This window comes from Periophthalmus magnuspinnatus, chromosome 6 (assembly GCF_009829125.3).
Source record: "Periophthalmus magnuspinnatus isolate fPerMag1 chromosome 6, fPerMag1.2.pri, whole genome shotgun sequence".
NCBI classification, from domain to species: Eukaryota; Metazoa; Chordata; class Actinopteri; order Gobiiformes; family Gobiidae; genus Periophthalmus; species Periophthalmus magnuspinnatus.
Genome location: NC_047131.1, coordinates 26961921 through 26976317, shown reverse-complemented (window position 1 = coordinate 26976317; position 14397 = coordinate 26961921). Strand labels below are relative to the sequence as shown.

The 14397-nt window shown below is 40.2% G+C and overlaps 3 protein-coding genes across 3 annotated transcripts; 2 read left to right on the top strand and 1 right to left on the bottom strand.

Annotated features, from left to right (window-relative positions):
* Nucleotides 1-169: 169 nt before the first annotated feature.
* Nucleotides 170-2827, top strand: agk (acylglycerol kinase). Its single transcript, XM_033967819.2, has 14 exons — nt 170-417; nt 650-689; nt 776-855; nt 944-1019; nt 1099-1224; nt 1294-1388; nt 1462-1531; nt 1610-1689; nt 1761-1818; nt 1927-2074; nt 2171-2268; nt 2337-2407; nt 2486-2570; nt 2654-2827. Exons 1-14 carry the CDS (start codon nt 308-310, stop codon nt 2780-2782), a joined length of 1266 nt encoding a protein of 421 aa, XP_033823710.1. The 5' UTR covers nt 170-307; the 3' UTR covers nt 2783-2827.
* Nucleotides 2828-3979: 1152 nt separating this feature from the next.
* On the bottom strand, nt 3980-8627 carry dennd11 (DENN domain containing 11). Its single transcript, XM_033967818.2, has 9 exons — nt 7793-8627; nt 7072-7171; nt 6803-6961; nt 6244-6397; nt 5995-6133; nt 5772-5903; nt 5519-5669; nt 5210-5278; nt 3980-5127 (listed from the first exon to the last, which is right to left on the bottom strand). The coding sequence occupies exons 1-9, from the start codon at nt 8163-8165 to the stop codon at nt 4932-4934; spliced, it is 1473 nt and encodes a 490-aa protein (XP_033823709.1). The 5' UTR covers nt 8166-8627; the 3' UTR covers nt 3980-4931.
* Nucleotides 8374-12764, top strand: wee2 (WEE2 oocyte meiosis inhibiting kinase). The gene is made up of 12 exons (XM_055222263.1): nt 8374-8766; nt 8941-9189; nt 9794-9993; nt 10394-10451; nt 10828-10997; nt 11072-11193; nt 11260-11406; nt 11642-11749; nt 11818-11903; nt 11980-12150; nt 12218-12366; nt 12472-12764. The coding sequence occupies exons 2-12, from the start codon at nt 8950-8952 to the stop codon at nt 12626-12628; spliced, it is 1608 nt and encodes a 535-aa protein (XP_055078238.1). The 5' UTR covers nt 8374-8766; nt 8941-8949; the 3' UTR covers nt 12629-12764.
* Nucleotides 12765-14397: the final 1633 nt, after the last annotated feature.

The following is a 14397-nucleotide window of genomic DNA, read 5'->3' as shown; positions in this document are numbered from 1 at the left end:
TCAAATGCCGTGGTTATGAGTAAATACAATTTTACATATTTATGTGTGTTGATTTGAAATAGGACAATTAAGTTGTTAAATGTTAAATGTTTTAATGTGACTATCCTAAATTATTTACGTTAGAAATACGACTTTATTTATGGGAACCAACAACCCGGTACTAAAGCCTTATGATCTTGTTTTACTCCGTCTTTTATCGAGTTGCACTGTATCGCCCATGCCAGAGAGGAGATCGTTTTTGAAGGTTTTTTCGTTACCTCATATCAATTTTAGTACGTTTGCTATGTAAATATTTATCGTCAACATCATGGCCCGAGTTGTTAAAGTGTTTCGGACTCTTCGGAACCACTGGAAAAAGTCTACATTTGCTTTTTGCGTCCTGTCATATGGAGGACACTGGCTGTATGGAAAGCACTGGTGGGTACTGATGTTTTTGAATTATATACATATTTAACATAATTGTGAGAAAAGTCATTTCCCAGCACCACATGTCGCTTGATTTCTTGTCCTTATCGTGGGTATCATATAATGTGGATTTATTATTATTATTATTATTATTTTATTTAGTTTAAAATACCCTTACTGTCCACATTAGCAATAATTGAATAAAATAGTACATCTGTTTTCTATTTTTCTGTTTTTCGTTTAGTGATAATCTCCTGCGGAGGGAGGCCTGTTTAGAGGCCAGGGTAATCCTTCACCCATTTTTTCCCAAAATGCAACAATTGTTATTATGTGATAATGGTTATTTATAGTGTTATTCTATACCTTTTAGGAGTTTGGACGCCAACTTATTGGCTCACAAGAGCGACTCAAAAAAGCTACTGTTATCTTAAACCCTGCAGCTTCCAGAGGGTAAGAACATTTTACAGATGCAAAATAATTGTTGTGAGTAACATAATTTACTATTTTTATATTATTTTGTGTTTCTCAATTTGCCCAGAAAAGCCAACAATCTTTTTGAGAAGAATGCAGCTCCTATCTTACACTTAGCCGGAGTTGACATTACCATCGTCAAGGTATTGGTTTGTGATAATTTGTTGTTACAATTAAATGTGTTCTAAAATAACAATTAAAGGACTTTCTGTCTATCCACAGACAGACTATGAAGGACAAGCCAAAAAATTAATAGAATTGATGGAACAGACTGACATGTTAATTGTTGCTGGAGGTGATGGAACATTGCAGGAAGTGATTACGGGATTACTACGTAGACCAGACCAGGTGTGCAAGAACTTTGTAATTGGTTTAATTTGTAGAAAAACGTCACTTAACATCTTTTTATGACAATAGGAAAAATTCAGTAACACACCTATTGGGTACATTCCACTTGGGTCTCACAACTCTCTGAGCCCAAGTCTTCATCTCCTCAGTGACAACCAAGTCAAGTAAGTATTGTCAGTTGGTATTTTGTGCCATTAAGAACAACTTATTTTCATCAATGTTTCTTATGAATTTTAGACATATTATTTCGGCTACACTTTCGATTCTAAAAGGAGAAACAGTGCCCCTTGATGTTCTGCAAATCAAAGTGAGAATAAATACATACTATCAAAGGTTGTTTTTCAAATTTTCATTTCATTCATTTACTTACTGTATGTGATGGTAGGGAGACAAGGAGCAGCCAGTATTTGCTCTCATGGGACTCCGATGGGGAGCTTTCAGAGATGTAGCCTCAAGTATAAGCAAGTAAGATAAATTGTCATACATATGTACATATTTATTTAGGAAAAATAGTCATTGTTAATTTTTCATCATAGATACTGGTATCTTGGGCCACTGAAGACAAAAGCAGCACACTGGTTTAAAACATTGCGGGTAAGATATCAGATAATTGTTTTTGTTTAGTACAATTTATAGATGAATCAAGAAGAACATTTTGAGCTTGTGCTTATGATCTTCATTTCTCCTTTTCGCCATCTTCAGGAGTGGCCTTTAGTACGAGAAGTTACAATATCATATTTGCCACCCAATCTTCGCCCCCCTGACTTACCCCCTCAGAAACCCCACAGGCCTAGTTTGCTGCACCGCATCATAAGAAGGTTAAAAAACTACTGGAATCCACCAGTTGAAGGTAAGCAGCTACAAATATTTTTTTTTCTACAGAAAATATAGAAGGTAATTTTTCATAAGCGTGTGTATTGTTGAAATTGTTGCCTTTGTCCTTTAGAGCCTCCAAAAATCGAAGAGCCTGAGAAGTGGGAAGAGAAAAAGTTGTCCACCTATGAGCTATGCATTCATACACACAACAAAAATCCAATTACAAGGGTTTGTATTTATTATAAAATTGTGATGCAAGATTTGAGAAAATAACATTAAATTGTGAACTCTTACAGCGGATTTATGACTCCTTGATGATCTCTGCAGAGCCTGATGACTTCACTGTGAGCGAGTTCATCACAGTTGGGTTGGTAGTTACCTTTTATATAAACAGCTAACGTACGCATAAATCGCTAATTAAGGCAATGCCTGTGCTTTTGTCCAGATCCAAAAAAGATGAAGACCCAAATATATTTACTAAGGCTTCAACAGAACTGGAAGCAAGTGCATGCATGCTGCAGCTGCCTGAGGTTAGAGATAGTCCACCATTGGCACTTTTCAGTAGACTAGTAAATGTTTATTTTCTTATGTTACTTTTTGTTGAACCCTGCAGGGAACTGGTGGTTTCTATAACATAGACAATGAAGAGTATGAGGCCATGCCAGTGGAAGTACGGCTGTTGCCAAGGAAACTGCATTTCTTTATTAGTGCAGAGCGCCGGAGCCAGCTAGAAACGCAGTGATGAGAGAGGAAAACAGTAAAGAAACAACCACAGGGATACAACAGACTCTGAGCAGACTAAAGCATAATTCCAATATCTTTAATGCAAAAAAGTGAAATTTTCCACTATATTAAAAAACAAAGGCTTTGTTTTACTCTATGTATTTAATGTATCAGATGGATGTTGTGATGAATCTACATTTACCTGAAGAAATTCTAAAACATTGACGTGTAGGAGTAGTGTCTTGTCTAGTTAAATTGTGTATGTATCGCTAACAGAAAATCATATTACTCAAGACATACAAAATAGCAGGATATGGAAAGCACAGTGCATTCATTGACATTGTTGACTGTAACAATGTTTTATTGTTTCACAATGGCAGTACTGTTGAATTAACATATGCTCATGCTCTGACCTCAGTTTACACTACTGACAACTCAGACAGCTCTTTAAAATGTGGATATGGATTTATTTGTGGATTTTGGAAATGCAAAAACCACTGTGTTGACTCTAATATTGTAGCTTTCTATGGCATTTAGTGGAGTAACCGACAAAAACAAACTACTCATCTAAGCTAAAATGTGTAACGTCTCCACTTAGTGTTTGGTCCAGTGATTTTAACAGTATATTTTCAAAAGGCAAACACTAAAATAGGAGAACATTCTAGCTGACTTATAAGTGGACCAGTCCAAAGAAAATTTCTCCAAGTGTTATCGGATAATGTGTAGAAAGAATAAACCTTTTAGCAAAGACACATACACAATAACAAATGTCACATTTCCATAAGGCCCCATTAGAAGTAAAGCTTAAACACCTACATCTTTATACAGCTTTTAGTGCACTTTTCACTGACCCTTCAAGAAACCATTCTATAAATCTTTATAAAATTCTGCCTTTCCCAACTTATGAAATATGTATTGACATAATTACACTTCCTTCTCCACATTAATTATGTATTCTAGAGATCATTAAAAAATCCATAAGAATAGACTGGCCACAGCTGGCTCAAAATTTTGAGTTCATCAGGGTGTACTATACAGTACAAAGCCGCTTTGAACCAGATGCTCAGAACATAGCAGACTGCCTCCCCGTGAAATAGCCAATGAAGGAGGACTTAAACTTTTACTCTCTGTTATTGTCATCTCAGCTGCAAAATGCACATTTTTGCCAAAGAGACAAGTGGAAGACTCCTCTCTCATAACAGTTCAATAGTTCAAACCTGCCTATTTCACCTACTTTAGAACAGACTTGCTGGCTAAATGACATCCTCACCCAAAAATATACAAACACGGTGTATAATAGGAAACAGTCCAGTGTCAGACATGGTGCAGCATTTGTGAAAGGTTAGTTATAACTTCACATTCATTGAACAGGTAAAAGACATCCACAAGTCTTCACGAACTATGAACATTTAAACATGTAGCCATCTCCAGTGATCTCACACATAAGACAATCAGATTACACTTTCCAAGAAAGTGCATTAAATAATAAAATATCTGTCTGCTCCCATCTAAAGAAACATTATCTGGCCACATCAAATAAACATCACAAAAGGTAGAACCATTTCAGCAAAATAAAAATTTAGTTGATTAGTTAGATTGTTGGTTATCTCCTCTATTTCTATTGATACCTTTTCAACAAGGCAAATGTTGTGATGCATGAAAGCATTTCCATTATGTAATGCTGATAAAATAGTATAATAATGAGGGGAACATAAAAATGCCCCTATGGTATTGCATTATCTTGTTAGAAATTTATCTATATTTGCATTTTATGAAGGCTGTAGGTCACTGCTGCTGGAGCACAACATAATATTTTATTCTTTGAACATGTGTCTGTGAGAAGTCAAGTGAGGAAAAAAAGATTTGCTTCCAGTGCTTTTCAGGTGTCAGTCATAGAAGTGCATACAAAAAACAACTCCCGTCAATAACTGTATTGCATGACTGAGATGAAAGGCCAAGACAGTCCACCTGTCTTTAGCCATTGTTGACTCACCATGTACAAACAGTGTCCATGAGTCTGATCAAACACAGATAGGGTAATAGACCACCCAATAGGCAACATATATAAGACCTGGGAGGAGGCAGTGTCATCAGTGTCTTGGTGCATTGGCCATTAAAGGCACGAGTATCCAGTAGCCTCCCAAAGCTATTTTTCCAGATAGAACGACTCATGTGCAGCACAGATTGTCTATGACAAGTGTTATGTCCATGCCATAGACCTCCAGTAGGTCCATCAGAAATGAGTGGTCCCCTTGAGGATCCAGCCCCATGGCCCTCACATGCTCAGAGGTGAGGGTAGGGTCAACACTGCCTGCCACCTCTGAGAGTGTCTGAAAAATGCGGTTATTCAGTTCCATGAAGAACCTGGTGAAAGGAAGTGAAAAGTCATAAGCTTCATAAGCACGTTAAGTATTCTATTGGCTGGGCCAATCTGCAGCCAACTCACAGAATAAAAAGATCCTCTTCATTTGAAGTGGAGTCAGCATCAATCTCCTGCGAGTACAGTAGCATTTGCCTAGAGAAAATGATAATAATAATTTGCATTTCTACCACTGATGTACTACCAACATCCATCATAATTATTACTACTATTACCAAGGTAATGGCTAACTTTTGCAAAGTTTTCCACCAGGATTATACTTTTATTAATTCAGACTCAGATTTCTTTCTAACACACCTTCATATAGACATGATAATTGAATGATTGTACTGAGGCAAAGAAGATGGTTAAATATTCACTAATGGAATAAGGTACCTTTGCTCTGTGAGTTTCCTGTACTTCTCTTTATCAGCTGCATTGACCCGCAGCAGTGGCTGAAGGTGGCTATGGTGTGTTTTTACATTCTGGTTATCGATGTAAACATCATACAGCTCCTTTTTCTCCTCAAATATTTTTTCTGTTGTGCCTTGAATCAAAACACATTGTTTTACCAGTTAATAATTAAAGTCATGAGAGCTAAATCATTAGTAAATGGTAAATACACATAAAAGTAAATTGCTATACACACAAGCCACATATGACAGTTCAGTTTCCAGGGCAGGGATGTCAGCTATATTGACATAGAAGAAAGGCCGTAACTCTGGAACAGATACTCCAATTCCAGGTATTGAGATGTTAGCCAGGCAGCAAAGGCAGTACACTGTAAAAGTATAGAAATACCAAAATCATACATCTATGCAAATAGTATAGTAACCCAAGTCAAATGTTAAATATTTGATCAAGCTTGTCACCTCTGTAGCAGACCACACCTACAGGTGGAGGGGAAAAGATGAGAAGACGTTTTCTTAGCAGAGCAAACTTCCACAGCACCATTATATGCTCTCCGAAAAACTGGATGAACTGGGACATGCAGCCCGCTGGGTGGGTAATCTATGTTGGATCAGACAACCATAAAATGTCAGCTGTAGTTTTTGACTTATTTTTTGTCATAATTATAATGAGAATCTAAGAAAAAGCAAATTTACAAAAATAAGTCAGACCTTCATTTCTGGGTGCATGCAGCGGTTTACATTAGTTACACTCCAGGTTGGACAGGCATTAACAAGGCCATTTCCTTTTTGAGGTAGGACAGCTTTCTTGTCCTCATAGAATGCCTCTAATGGAGAGTATTGGCCTGGACACTTCAACTGGTGTCTATGAAGAAATAAAGAGTAGATTGAACATTTTGTCATGTCTGTAATAATTAAAAATGCGTTTGATACATTAACAACCACTCTTACACTCACATGCATGCATAGATTTTAATCAAACTAAATGCATGTTGCTTCTAATACTTGTATGTAAAGCTTATACAGAGGGTAAAATACTATACCCCTTTTGCATGAATTATTATTTAAAGTTAATATTTATGTGCATGAATGGGTTCTGGTGCCTATGGCTGTTACTAGGACTCTTGCTTCATGTTTAATAGATGAGAACATTTGCAAAACAAAAAAGCATGAGCATCAGTGGGCAGATGAAAAGAAATGTGTGTGTGCTTTTGTGTGTGACCAGACTAGAGTCCAGGCTCAGGCTAAATCAAACACTAAAATGCCTCACCTGACTTGGTTTTCAAGGAAGTGCATGTAGCGATATAGCAGAGTGTATGAAGGAGACAATATTCCTACAGACTTCATCCTGGCTCCCCTCTCCAGCTCGCTCTCCACCGGCATGTTGGCAAAACAGGCAAGTCCAAAATAACAGCCTTTACGGAAATATCTAAAAAGTACAACACAGGAATTCAATTAGTTGGCTTTAACTTTCAAACTAGTCTCATTTAACAAAACGTTCAACTATTCCACTAACAAGGAGTAAATTAAGCTACATACATAAAATCATTAGTGATGCGATGAGAGCCGCTGGCCATAGACTTGAACTCAACCCCGTCCAAATTGATGTCATGAGGCAAACACCACTCCACCATGTTCCCTGTGATTCAGAAGGAGAAACACATCAATGGAGAAATATAACTTCCACAATAGTCATCACAGCATCACCACCACTTTCATCTCAACCACTTCCTCATCATTCTGACAGTGTCTTACACTTGTGCCTTTGTAGAGTTCAAGGACATGGAACAGACTGACTCAGCAAGTGTGACCACCTGACACTGTCCCACACATTTAAAGCAGCGTGCTTCAAGTGTTGTTTCCATGATTTCTTCATGCTCTTTAGCTGATTGCACCATTGAATAAGAGGAAGCAAATGAATCTAGAAGGATTAAAGACTTGCTGGAGATGAGGGCCCTAGTAGCTGACCACTTCTAAATGTAGCCTTAATAAATGTGCTCTGTTCAGAATAATCAGACACCTTTTGGTAATAGCTTTTCATGTAATTCTGTTTCAGCAACTTCTGAAACACAGGAGCCTCTGAAAAACTACTGGTTATTTTGGACATATTTCTAAGGTACAACGTAGACACATGAGCTGCTGTGTTCAGTATGAGGCGTCATATGGGAGAATATGGGAGAATAGGCCACAAATATGGTACTCACAAAAACATAATTTCAATGTGCGTGTCAGTATTCAGTAACATAATAGTCCTGCTCACCTGATCTTGTATCAAAGGTAACCACAAAAACGGCCACAATCTGATCCTTTTCCTCCCACTGGTCTCTCAGTGCCAGGACAGGGAAAAGAGCATGTTTGTGATCTCTGGTGTGGTAGCACGGATGCTCCCTGCGGTGTCCACGGGGCTCAAGAAGAGGACGGGCCGGGTTTTGTTCTACGATACGAACCACAGTCCCACCCTTGGGAGTGCAGGTGACGGCGGAGTCCACCGCAGTGCGCCCGTGTGGACGCACTGGCGCCTGCGAACTTTTCTCCACTGCTGCGTCTCGTTGTGGGGAAGCCGCCTTGTGCGGATCAGGACGCGGGATCTCCTCCCAGTCCAGCAGCGGGGCTCGGTCCGACTGCTCCACCATGATCTCAGCTGAGCGAGGCTACGGGCGGAACAAAGACGATGTGAAATCTAAAATAAGCGGGTTAAATGTGTTCTTGTTGCCTGAACATGGTTTACAGCCGCTCCCTGACTTGTTTTCCAGTCTATTTGTAAGCGTGTCACATCCACTGAGCCTCTCCCTCTCCTCTGCTCAGTGTTGTCATTACGTCACACACTTCCGCCCACATGACGACGAGCCAAGACATTTAGGCTTTTCTCATCCTGCGTTTCTGTTCAGTCACCGAACAGCACAGGGCCCATATTTACTTCTATTTTATGACCATTTGAAAATTAGCGTTTGCAAATTTAACCTTTAACCAAACATACGTACACCATATAGCAGCCTTTTTAATGAAATGCTGCATTGAGGCGCATCATAGCAAACATTGTTCTATGATTCATAAGCGCTCGCGACCTCTCAAAGCCAGGTGCGCGTGCCACAGACGCTCAGCCAATGAAGCGCGTGGCTCTAATTGATTTAAACAGGAAGTGATTTACAGATGTGGCGCTAAATTCAAGATAGTGCTGTGGCCAAAAGAGTGGTTTGGCTTTGAAGTATTAAACGTGGAATAGGCCTATAGGAGGTAGGTAGCCTATAGTAGGTGTACGTATCTGGGGTTATTTTTAGAGATGAATCTTTTGTGATCTCCTAATTGCTTACCAATATCTCTTAAGTTGTTTTTTTTGTCTTCGCCCTTGATGGTGAACGTTGAATTCTACCTAGGCCAATAATGATCACGATTCTGTCATTTTCCAAGGCCCAGACCATGGAGGCACTGGGAGGAATCAGTCAGCAGTTGTACTTCTCCAGCTCTGATGAGGACAGCAGCAACAGTGACGACAGCCTGGATGAGTACAGCTTTAGGAGCCCCGGCTGTAGAACACCTGTAGCCCAGCCCCACCGCAGCAGGAGCAAAACATTATCCACATGTGTCCAATGCACCAGCCCCATTCCATACGCGTCCTGGAGAAAGCTGAGACTGTGTGACTCTCCAAGCACGCCAAAGGTGGGTATCATCTTCTCATCAACACAGTTTGTGCATTTATCAGCATGGCAAAGGGAAATCTGTGTAATCCCTCAGTCGTTCAGCTTGGATCCATAGTAAAAGCCCATGTTAAATCTGTCAACTGAACAAAACTTTGTAGGAGTGAAGGATGAGCAGCGAAACATCCAGCAATCTGACCAGAACTGAAGAAGCAGCTTGGATGAGCAGTGAAACGTCTTCACTCCTACAACGTTGTGTCCAGTTGATAGATTTAACTTTGGCTTTTACTATGGCAAAGGGAAATGTAATTCTGTCAAGTGGAAGACGTTTTTGGAGAGTGAATACGGTTTCGCCACTCCTGAGTATGTTATTCAGGTCTGACATGGTGATGGCCTTAAATATCTATCTGAAAGGAGGAGCTAACTACAGTGATGCCAACACACCCAAGTTGTTTACAATTAATATTAGTTCTTACTCTCACTTAGTCACTAACTGGAACCCTGTCAAAACTGAAGAAACTACTTGGATTAGCGGCAAAACCTATTCACACTAAAGCTTTGGACTCTACTTGGATGACTGCGAGATTAGACATTTATCAACATGAACTGCCTTTGTTGTTTTGTAGAGCCTTCTATCAAAATCATCACAGCTTTGCTCTAGCACCAAGACAAGTTACCATGAGAGGTCCCGTCGTTTTAGCTCCTTGAGTATCCAGGCTCCATTGGTCAATGTCAACCCATTCACTCCTGACACGGTGCGCCGGACGAGCGAGCAGCAGTGTAAAAATGGCTTCAGGAGTGACGATGACTATGATAATGGCCGCAGGTACACACAAATTGCACTACATTGGGAATCAAAGTACACTTGGGAAGCTCATCATTATGCCCATTCAGTAGCAAGGATCACCTAAGAATACAGTGTAAATATAACTTTATTTTGCATGTTGACAGTGATCATTACGTACAACAGATATTTAACAAAATTATATTGAAGACTGGTTTGGGGCTTCTGAGGAGGTGATTCTGCCACAGCACTTGGGCTTGGCAACCCCCCATACCTGAAATATTGGAGATGAGAAGTAGAAAAGAGGGGAGGGTGAGGGGGATATGTAAACAAGAGGCGAGAGAAGGAGCAGGTGGTGTATATAGGGTAGGGACAGGAGGAGGTGTGCATGTTGTGGTCCTGCTCCTGAAACTAAATAACTTCTCTTCGTAATGTCTTGCAGAATCAAACACAGTCTCACATCATCTGAGGAGGATGATGATGCGTTTCTTCCACCAAAGGTATCCTATGTGTGCGCATGTTTGTGTTTTTCTGTGAATGTGTGTGTGCGTACACCCACATAGTTGCCTTGGCTGGTTTTTCTATTTTTTATTTATTTTTTACCAGCATTCATCTTGTTACACCTCCTCATATTATCTGTGTTGTCCAAAATGGCACGCTGACAGTCATCTTCCGGATTTTCAAAGGAATCTCCGTAAAAAGCTTGTCAGCCTTTCGTAGAACCTTTTTTTTCTGGTGGAAATGGTACCATATTTGGTCCCATACCCAAGAAAACGCCTGTTTGTAAGCACGCTCGAGCCCATACAAGCACTATGACGTCTTTCTCCTTTTCAGAGTCTTCAGTAACACAGGATTTCCCATCTGTTTTTCTGGCAGAGGCGAGCTGTACAGGCCCTCATGCTGTCGCGGTACGAGAGTGAGTTCTTGGAGCTGGAGTGCATTGGTGTGGGTGAGTTTGGGGCCGTCTATAAGTGTGTCAAGAGGTTGGATGGTTGCTTGTACGCGATCAAACGCTCTCGTCGACCCCTTGCAGGCTCTGCCAATGAGTGAGTCAACTGTTGGTCTATTAGCTAGTTTATTTTTATTAGTCTACACTAAAGGATCTTGCTGTTTTTTGTAGACAGCTGGCTCTTAAGGAGGTGTATGCACATGCTGTTCTTGGACACCACCCACATGTTGTCCGATATTATTCAGCTTGGGCAGAAGATGATCACATGATTATTCAGAATGAATACTGTGACGGTAACATTAGACACATTCTGCATTGGATAGAATTATTTATTTATTTGTTTCTGTTTTGAGACTAAGGTGGAAGTCTAAATGACGTCATTGTAAAGAAGGAGATGCAAGGGGAACTTTTTACGGAAGCTGAATTGAAAGATTTGCTTCTTCAAGTATCTATGGGTCTAAAATATATCCACAGTTCCAGCCTTGTACACCTTGACATCAAGCCAAGTAAGTCTCACTAAAGGTGACGTGCCAATAGGTACTGAAGAAGGCTGTTTGTAAACATACTATATACACTATATATTACATACACATACAGATCAATTTTACTTACAAAAGTAAATTGATTCGGGCAAAAAAATTGTTTTGAAGATAGACCATAGTTTTCAGGAGGGTGTGCTCTCAAATGTGAACAGTCTGAACATGGCTTTTTAAAATTCTCTTGTGCTAAAACTGCTTGCAGGTAATATTTTTATTTGCCAGTGTCAAAGCAGAAGTGCCACAGCAGGTGAAGGAGAAAGTGAAGAGGAAGATGAAACCAGCACGTCTGCTGGTGTAATTTATAAAATAGGTTTGTGTTTGAAGTGAGAACATGCCTGATCTTAAGATTGCTATACACATCTATTGTCAATTTTTCAGGGGACCTCGGACATGTCACATCAACCAGCAGTCCTCAAGTCGAAGAGGGTGACAGTCGCTTTCTTGCTATTGAAGTGCTACATGAAGTAAAGTTTCAGCTTGTTTGTTATTCTATCTAGATTTTATATTTTTCTAAACCAGCAATGAATGCAACACTTTTAGGACTACAGCCACCTTCCCAAAGCTGACATTTTTGCTCTGGGCCTTACGGTGGTGTTGGCAGCTGGAGCCACTCCACTTCCTCAAAATGGAGACGAGTGGCATAGTCTCAGAGAGGGCCAGCTACCCAAACTCCCACAGGCCCTTTCACCCCCCTTTGGAGTGTTACTTCAGGTATGTTGTCTAAAATGCACACTCGAAATGTTTATTGGAACTTGATATAATTGTTTTTGTTTCATAGTTATTGCTAGACCCTGATCCAGCAAAGCGACCATCTGCTAAGGAGCTCTGCAAGCACCCAGTGTTGAAGGATGAAGGGCCAGGAAAGCTAGCTGCTCAGCTGCGTAAAGCATTAAATGTTGAGAAGTTTAGATCTGCAATGCTGGAAAAGTAAGTGGTCTCAGCCTAAAGGCTCTAAAAGTATTCTTAAAAAAATCTAAAAGTAAAGGCCATAAACGGTATGTGATTACAAATACATTTTACATTAACCAACAGAGAACTAAATGAAGCTCGCTTGGCTGCCTTTTCACCGAAACGGATCACTGATCCAAAGTTGAAGAATTTGGGGTCTCAACCAATTTTGGGCAGAAGACTTGTTGGCAGGAAAGTGGCACGCTCCATGAGCTTTGGATGTCCGGGCTATGGGGTCTGATGGAGGCCATACTTGGCTCATGTTTTGTAACTTCTTTTGTCAATGTGCGTACCACAGTGCCTCATGAGACACTCATGTCTGGAGTCAAATTATTACATTTTTTTAATTTACTGTAAATAAACATTTTAACAATTTTAAGTCACCGTGGTTGTCATGAATAATGAGGAATGGCAAGTTTATTTGTACAGCACAATTCATACACAAAGTAATTCAAAGTGCTTTACAAAATAAGACATTAAAATCACAATACAAACAAATCAAAACATTAAAAGAGAAGAGTGCAGAATAAAAACATTCAGTCATATGCACAGCTAAACAAGTCTCTCATGGCGAGAGACTTGTACGCAAACGGAGCTGGTTTAAAGTCTATTGTCTGTGCCACAGGAGCCAGTGCAGAGACCTGAGCACTGGACTTATGTGCTCGTACCGGCTGGTTCTAGTCAGGACCCGAGCAGCAGTGTTCGCGCGTTTGGAGAGGCCAGAGAGCAGGCTGAGTAGTCTAACCTACTGGAGACAAGTGCCGGGATAAGTCTACGTCTGGTTTAGGAAGTATACTTTTAATTTTTGCAATGTATTAGATGGTAAAAAGCTGCAGATTGTGTTGATTTGTTATAGTTACAAACGCACAAATCCATAAGTGGGACTTTCCAGACAGGTTCAGACATTTCATTGCTGTAACTCTGTGACAATGGCAAAGTAGTACAGTTCACGAACTCTATTAAAGGGACTATAATCTTTATTGTGAGTTTTGTTGTCGGGGGATGGTGTCTCATGGTGGTATTTCATAAAACATTAGGTCCAGAGTCCAGCCGTCAGGACACGCCCCTAACGTGCTTACGTCACCACACAAACAGTAACGGTGCCGCGCTGTCTCGACTAGACTTTTACTTTTTACTGTTTTGGCAGTGATCAAAAGTTTTGCATCGTGGCTTCTTCGTCGCACAGCAAAGTTAAATGTAAGTATAAAACGCGCAACTTGAGTGAAGAAGGAAAGCGAAAACTTGTTCAAAGTTTCGAAAGTAAAAGTTCTATTAGCATAATCTGCTAACCATCCTTTGGTTTGACGTGCGAGTTCATTTGTTAGTTCATTTCCGACTAGGCTGTTGGTTACTTGTACAGATCTATAGTTTAAATGTATTGCTTTGAACCTTGTTACTTATTTTTAGGTTGACTTGACAGTCTGATTTCGGATGGGGGACAATGGGACTTTGTCGAGGGCACAGTGCTCTGCGCTCTTTTGGACTTTTCTTCAGGCGGACTGCGGAGAGTGTCCACAAGAATACTGCAAGGAGCTACTGTCTCTGAGCAAAGGCTTCAGTGGCACTGAAGCTTTACTGAGCGACTCACTCTGTGGAGATCTGGATAGTACTGATGGAGATCTGGAGACTGATGGTCACCTCTCCAGCAATATCCGCATTGCTCTTGAGGGCATCGAAGTCTCTCCAGATGTACATGGTCCTGGTGAGCTGCCACCAATCCTATTCTTGATCATGTGTTTTATGTCACCTTTTCAGGCACAATAATGTTGCAATAGTTCAGCCAGGTTTTGGTCTGTAGTCTCCCCATAACTATTAAGTTCACACTTATAAACCTCAGTCATTGTTTTGAATAACTTTTACTTTTTTACTTCTCCTTTTCTGCAGAGAACATTCGTCAGATTGCAGCAGAGATACGTGAAATAGCTGCCCAATTTGAACAGAATGTTGTAGCTCAAGCCACTCTGAACCTTACCAGAAAGCTAATGGGATCCTCCATGGAAGTAAGGTCTT

What these genes read in the sequence shown, in the direction of transcription:
- wee2 (XM_055222263.1), top strand. Translation starts at nt 8,950, where the DNA reads ATGGAGGCACTGGGAGGAATCAGTCAGCAGTTGTACTTCTCCAGCTCT. An exon ending in TGGTGTAATTTATAAAATAG is followed by an intron (nt 11,750 to 11,817) that starts GTTTGTGTTTGA and finishes TCAATTTTTCAG; the next exon opens with GGGACCTCGGACATGTCACA. An exon ending in CTATTGAAGTGCTACATGAA is followed by an intron (nt 11,904 to 11,979) that starts GTAAAGTTTCAG and finishes CAACACTTTTAG; the next exon opens with GACTACAGCCACCTTCCCAA.
- agk (XM_033967819.2), top strand. Translation starts at nt 308, where the DNA reads ATGGCCCGAGTTGTTAAAGTGTTTCGGACTCTTCGGAACCACTGGAAA. An exon ending in AACCCTGCAGCTTCCAGAGG is followed by an intron (nt 856 to 943) that starts GTAAGAACATTT and finishes CAATTTGCCCAG; the next exon opens with AAAAGCCAACAATCTTTTTG. An exon ending in TTGATGTTCTGCAAATCAAA is followed by an intron (nt 1,532 to 1,609) that starts GTGAGAATAAAT and finishes ATGTGATGGTAG; the next exon opens with GGAGACAAGGAGCAGCCAGT.
- dennd11 (XM_033967818.2), bottom strand. Translation starts at nt 8,165, where the DNA reads ATGGTGGAGCAGTCGGACCGAGCCCCGCTGCTGGACTGGGAGGAGATC. An exon ending in CGCATCACTAATGATTTTAT is followed by an intron (nt 6,962 to 7,071) that starts GTATGTAGCTTA and finishes TGTACTTTTTAG; the next exon opens with ATATTTCCGTAAAGGCTGTT. An exon ending in AGGTGTGGTCTGCTACAGAG is followed by an intron (nt 5,904 to 5,994) that starts GTGACAAGCTTG and finishes ATACTTTTACAG; the next exon opens with TGTACTGCCTTTGCTGCCTG.